General features: G+C 42.5%; 1 protein-coding gene across 1 annotated transcript; it reads right to left on the minus strand.

Moving 5' to 3' along the window:
* Positions 1–3,759: 3,759 nt before the first annotated feature.
* On the minus strand, positions 3,760–4,487 carry LOC109393226 (tubulin alpha chain). The gene has a single exon (XM_019662235.1). The coding sequence runs from the start codon at positions 4,420–4,422 to the stop codon at positions 3,970–3,972; it is 453 nt and encodes a 150-aa protein (XP_019517780.1). The 5' UTR covers positions 4,423–4,487; the 3' UTR covers positions 3,760–3,969.
* Between the last annotated feature and the right edge of the window lie 2,478 nt (positions 4,488–6,965).

Consider the following 6,965-nt stretch of genomic DNA (forward strand, 5'->3'; position numbering starts at 1 on the left):
CAGGCTGGATGCCATGTTCCAGGCAGTAGAGCTCCCAGCAGGCATTGCCGATCTGGACACCAGCCTGGCCAACGTGGATGGAGATGCACTCACGCTGTGAGACAGAAAAGAGCAAAATTGTAAAATTAGGTTGTGTTATCATTTTGAATTTTCAGTAGATGTCTAAAAATGTTTCTAGTTATATACAGGTATTCTTCAAATTTATTTGAAGTCATATCCCTAACACAATAAGGAAAATCACCTGCTACAAAAGCTACAGATGGGCGTGGCCTAAAAATGTTGCACTGTTCAGCACATAGTGCAAGCCCATTGTTCCCATGGCCATGCTTGAATAGAAGATTTTTTATTTTAAAAAAATATTGAATGCAAAGATTCTGTAGAATGAAGTTAAATTCAATCATTAATTGGAATCAATATTACTACCTCCTTCTCCTTTAAATACAGATGAGAATTTCTTTGAAATATGACTTGGTATTTCAACATGGACATCTGTACTGCAGCTGAGACTAGAAGCCACACCCTTTTGCAGTCTATCTGCAGAACCCATCTGTACTAGGGGTTTGGAAGCTAAACAAGGGCTGACTACTGCACTGCTGCATTGCTGTTTTTGCTGTGCCTGGTGCTAGTCTGTACTGTCTGCTACATTATTTAACAGAGCAAGCTCTATTTCCAGAAGCTGCCTACATGATCTCATTGTGCCATTCTGCCAGTTTTCCTGCTGAGCCAGGCTGGGACCATGTGCCTAAATTGAAATGAATTAATGAAATTTGCTAGAACAAAAGACAACTGGACACAGAGTATATTTTTTCTTTGTCTGCATTCATTTCATTACTTTTTAAAAATTTCTCCAGAACAACAAAATAGTACGTATTTTCATTAGTTCGATTCCCCACCCACCACAGTATGTTCATACTCATCACATTCAATAGATATTTTCTTCTCTATGATCTTGATGGCTACCACCTGCATTGTCTATCCACTGACATATTGGGGCGGGGGGAGAGTGCGTTTCCCTGGGTCCTGGGCGTTAGGGTATCCAGGTTCACAAAGTGGTCTTTCTCCCTCACTGAACGTGTGGCCAAGACAGGCAAACACACACAGTCAAGTCCGTCAGGGCTGGGTAGCCCCGGACCAGACATTAAAGGGCTTGTCAAGTGAACTGTGATTTTGCTTCTGAAGAAAAAATATTTCATCTAAGTTTTAGCAGTGAATGAAAAACCTTGTAAAGCCTATAGTTCCACAATGATGAAAGACTTATTAAAAGTCTTCTCCTGACAGAAGAGGTTTAGCGAGAGCGAACCCCGCCCAATGGCTCCAAGGCCAGAGAAGCCTGAAACAAACAACTCCGCCCCTGCGCCGCCCTGACGCCGGCTGCCCCCGGCTCCAACAGAAACAAACTACTTTTCTCCCGTTAATGCGCGGGTATCTTTCTAAAATGCCAACGAACCGGCAAGGGAACTTTTTTTTCTTTCTTTGGTAACCCAAGGCTCCGCTGTGTCTCAGTCGTCCACCTCTCCCCACTCCCCCCAGCCAAACCCACAGACCCCTGGTCTTCTGGGGCGACGCCTCTTCTCCCTGCCCCTGGGGAACGCGAGGAAGAAAAGAGCCTCTCCGAGTCACACGAATACAGTGTGCACACACACTGGGGCCGGCAGGAGACGCCACGATCCCCTTTCCCTGCCCCAGACCCTTTCATCACCGACAGATGGGCTGCTTGCGCCTCTGAAAGGCTCGGATAACAACCCCCTCCACGCCGCCTTTGTTCTTTCCCATGGTTCTGCCGCGCCCTGGGCGCAGCTTTTGCCGAGCTCCTGCACCCCGCAGTGCGGCAGCGGCCCGGCTCAAGGATTTGGGGCAGACAAAGCTTAACCTCTCCAACAAAGCGTAAGGCTACCTATCCTTACCCAAAAAAGTTGTAAAAGAAAAACGGCTTAAGACTTTCCAAGCAGACCCTGCAGGACTGACCCCACCCAACGACCACAAAGAACCAGAGAAAACATCTTCTTTCTTACCATGGTTGCTGCTTTGCGGCTGCCTGGTGGATCGCTGAGAGGAAGAGGTTGTTGCTTCTTACAGCGCGACTCTTAGGCGGTCGATGTAAGAGAACNTTGCTGTCCTTTTGTTCTTCAGTCTAGTTGTGGAGGATGTTGCTTCACTGGCCCATGTTGGTATTATCATTGTGCTCTTCCCGGGTGAGGCAGATGGATCGCTGGCCTCTGGATGGCCGCTCACGGTGGCTCTTGGCAGCGCACACCGGCTGCCAGCCACACACAATAGCTTATGGCAGCCCACTGCAGCAGAGGCTGCAGCCTACGCTGTCACCAGCGACTCACTGCAGCCCAGCTCCAGGTCGAGCTGTTGTTCAACATCTTAGCTGCAGAGTGCAGTGGCCCTCATGTGGGATCTGAACCGGGGCCCTGCTGCTCAGACCTGGTGTCCCAAGCCAACTCTTAACCAACATGCTACTCGGCTGGCCCGAGTTCCTTTTTTCTTTAAAATATATCTCAGTATGGATAGTCAAATTACTGTGTTTTAAAGTCTTGTGAAAATAATTCCTATTGGTAGGTAAGCCACTAACTGGATACTTGGTTAGATTAATTTGCTTCATTTTGCTGAATTTTTAGATATTTTTCCACCTTGATGTAATTCTTTATATTGTAAGTTACATGTTTCTGTACTAAAATGATACAACAAATACATTTAAAGTTTAGTTAGACTATGTTCCCTCCCCCTATAGGTAATCATTTTTTTAGTTTTTGATTTATATTTCCATTGTTTGGTTTTTAACTTGTGGTAAACATGAAATTTACCATTTTAACCCTTTTTAAGTGTACAATTCAGTATCATTATGTATATTTGCCTTGTTTTGCAACCATCACCACTATTCATCTCCAGAACTTTTTCATCATTCCAACTAAAACTCTGTTAAATAGCTTTCCATTTTGTCCTTGCCCCCCAGTCCCTGGTATAACCACTATTCTATGCGCTATTCCATGAATCTAACTATCCTAGGTACCTCATCTAAGTAGTATCAGGTAATATTAGAAGCTTTGTTCTTTAAAGTTAATGGCATATATTAAAATAAGAATATTCTTGGGAGTTAAAATTCAGATATACCAGGGATGCCAAAAAATGTATACACATGACTTGTATTCATCTTTTGTTATTGGTATATATTATTACAATTTTAAGTTTTTTCCTTTCTTAAAATATGTATACATTTTTTTGGCACCCTCTGTATAATTAATGTGAATAAATTGATCAGGCTTTTCCATTGTCACATTCAGCCGAAAATAAGTTTGGAAGAAAGAAGTAGGTCTAGTATAGGGAACAGTTGCTTGGATAGAGCAGACTTCTTTTGAGAACCCAGAACAGAGGAAGCATGATGGCACTAGACACATGCCAAAGAGATGAGGGGGCATGAAAATAAGCTTGTAAGACCTGATGATGCATTTGGAATACTCACCATTTTATGTTAGCTGTATGACACTCAGCAGCCAATCAGTCCTTTGGCAGTGTATTAGCAAATATCAGTTCTAAAAAATACCAGCATTTTAAGTACTATTATAATGGAGTCAAAACTTAAGAATAGCATGGATGTTATGATAGTGTTTAGATATACATATTATAAATTTTAGAACATACTAAGACCATGTAAAATTATCATAATATATGTATATGCCACCATCAGCAGTTAATTCTTTCTTCTCAATGTACTAACTTTTTTCAGACACCCAAATAGAAAACACAAGTCTGAGCTCATTTAAGACAGGGAATACTTTATTCAAACCCATCAGAGAAATGGACAGGTTAGGTCTGTAACAAAGTGTTGTTTTAAAGCATAGGCCAGTAATTGTATATGAGAGTATACACTGCTACATACAAATTCACTGTTCAGACCACAGCTTTTCAATGTTTAAAACAGAATAAGCTTCCCTGTAAAAGCAGCACCTTTGTGACACATTAACTTTAGTATTCCTCTCCTTCTTCCTCACCTTCTCCTTCAACAGAATCAACACCAACCTCCTCATAATCCTTCTCAAGGGCAGCCATGTCCTCACGGGCCTCAGAAAACTCTCCTTCCTCCATGCCCTCACCCACGTACCAGTGAACAAAGGCACGCTTGGCATACATCAGGTCAAACTTGTGGTCCAGGCGCGCCCAGGCCTCAGCAATAGCTGTGGTGTTGCTCAGCATGCACACAGCTCGCTGTACTTTGGCCAGGTCTCCACCAGGTACCACAGTGGGAGGCTGGTAATTAATGCCAACTTTGAAGCCAGTGGGGCACCAGTCCACAAACTGGATGGTACGCTTGGTCTTGATGGTGGCAATGGCAGCATTGACATCTTTGGGAACCACATCACCACGGTACAACAGGCAGCAAGCCATGTATTTACCATGGCGAGGGTCACATTTCACCATCTGGTTGGCAGGCTCAAAGCACGCATTGGTGATCTCTGCTACAGAAAGCTGCTCATGGTAGGCTTTCTCAGNTTCAGATCCCACATGGGCCAGTGATGCTGCGCCCTCTACAGCTAAGATGGTGAACAACAGCTCGACCTGGAGCTGGGCTGCCATGAGCTGCCGTGAGCCACTGATAGCGGCCGTCCAATGGCCGGTGACCAATCTGCCTCAGCTGGGAAGAGCGCAATGATCACAATACCAACATGCGCCAGGGAAGCAAAATCCTCCACAACTAGATTGAAGAACAACAGGACAGCAACTTGTCTGTTCCCCTCCCCCTATTCCTCAATGCTGTTTCCTCCCCCAATTCCCCAATAAAATCTTAAAAATAATACAGTAACTTTAAATTTAAATAAATTATTGCCATTAATCCCCTCAAAATACTCCCCCTCACTTCCAACACACTTATCCCGCCATTCTTGCCACTTTCTGAAGCAGTTCTGGAAGTCCTGTTTCATGAGTGTCTTTACTTCATTTTCCATCATGACAGCATTCTGTGTCACACATTGCTTCTGGTACGGCAATTTCTGTCAAATAAAAACATTACAGTGTGTCTTCATCTAATTCACCGGATCTGGCACCGTTGGAGTTGACTCTTCCCCCAAGTCAAAATGACCATGAAAGGTAAACGTATTGAATTGATTCAGGACATTGAGGCAGCCACGATAGCACAGCGAAACACACTCACAAAATAGGACTTCCAGAACTGCTTCAGAAAGTAGCAAGAACGATGGGATAAGTGTGTTCAAAGCAAGAGGGAGTATTTTGAGGGGGATTAATGGCAATGTGTCTTTTACTATAATAAACTTCTAATTTAAACATTCACCGTATTTTGTGATCACAGTTTGTATGAGGTGCATCTGGGGCACAGCAAGATGATGTGGATAACCTCAATGCCACATGGCAGGCACTAAAAATTATATAGAACAGGGCTGGATGGATAGGGGTACTGGTTTGTGACACACCCCAGAGAAGGGGAAAACACCTTACATATTTGTCCAGGGTTGGGCAATGGCCTGTCCCTGCGTGGGGCATAGAGGAGGGGTGCATCAGACAGTCTCTGAGGACATTTACGGAAAGCAATCTCTGTTATGGATCAGATCTAGCTCAAGGGCCCAGCAGCGTCAAGTCATAGAACAGTCTCACCTCCACAGGGAATGGGACTTATTTAATGGGTATAGAATTTTAATTTTCCAAGATTAAAGAGTTCTGGAGATTGGTTGCACAACCATGTGAACGCACTCACTGCTACTGAACTATATACACTTAAAAATGGCTAAGATGGGGGCTGGCCAAGTGGCTCAGTTGGTTAAGCGTTTGCCCAGGAGTGCGAGCTCTGAGCAACAGCGTCACCGGTTCGATTCCCACATGGGCCAGTGACGCTGCACCCCGAGCTGAGCTGCCAAGAGGTGGCAGGATGGCTCAACTGGTGGGAGCACGTGCTCCTAACAACAAGGCTGCCAGTTTGAATGGTGGGCTATGCCCACCCTCAACTAAAAGACTGAACTCAGCACCTAGAGCTGAGCTGCTGCCTGGGTGGCTCAGGGGATACAGCACGCACTCTTAACAAGGCTGCTGGTTCGACTCCCACATGGGATGGTGGCTACGCCCACCTGCAACTAATTGTGAACACAGCACCTTGAGCTGAACAGTGCGACTGGACTTGCACCCTCCACAACTAAGATTGAAGGACAACGTGGCTCTTCCCCTTCCTGAATTCCCCAACACTGTTCCCCTCCCCTAATTCCCCAATACAATCTTTAAAAAAAAAAAGGCTAAGATGGTAAATTTTATGCTGCGTTTTACCATTATTAAATATAGAGTAAATAAATATATAAAATGTTTAACATTATATAATGCAAATCTTAAAAATATCTTTTAGATTTATAAAATTTATTTTAAATTTAGTTATCACTGTATTTTATGTTGAAAGCAGTTTATAATTGAGAAAGTATACCAAAAGGTTTAGTCTCATTCTTAAAGCTTTACAGACTGTCTAAAAATGCTGTCAACTTCAATGTGCTTGCTTTTTAAATTTTTTTTTAGTTGTTCCATTTTGAATAATTTTTGTCTTCATTAATTTTTTTCTTCAGTGTCTAATGTACTGTTAATACCAGTCAGTATTTTTTTTAATCTCATATATATTTTTCTTCTCTAGAATTTTGATTTGGATTTTTTCTAATACCGTATCTCCACTTAAAATTCATCCATGTTTTTGAACATTGATATAATTATAACTTTCAAAGTTTTGTATACTAATGAATAACTAATGAATTATTTTATTGTAGAAATAGCTCAAAATATTATTATTACTAGCAACATGATTATTGAAATTGTTTTTGTTTTTTGTTTTTTTAGTTCCCTTTTTCTTTTTTTTTTTTAAAGATCTAATTGGCTTTATTCAACGATTCATGAATCAGGCAGTATCCCACCTAATAAGTAGGAAGGTGCTCCAAGGAGTTGTACAAAACGTAAGATTTTTATTTTATTTTTTTTCAAAG

The sequence above is a fragment of the Hipposideros armiger genome, unplaced genomic scaffold (genome assembly GCF_001890085.2).
Source record: "Hipposideros armiger isolate ML-2016 unplaced genomic scaffold, ASM189008v1 scaffold_371, whole genome shotgun sequence".
NCBI lineage: Eukaryota > Metazoa > Chordata > Mammalia > Chiroptera > Hipposideridae > Hipposideros > Hipposideros armiger.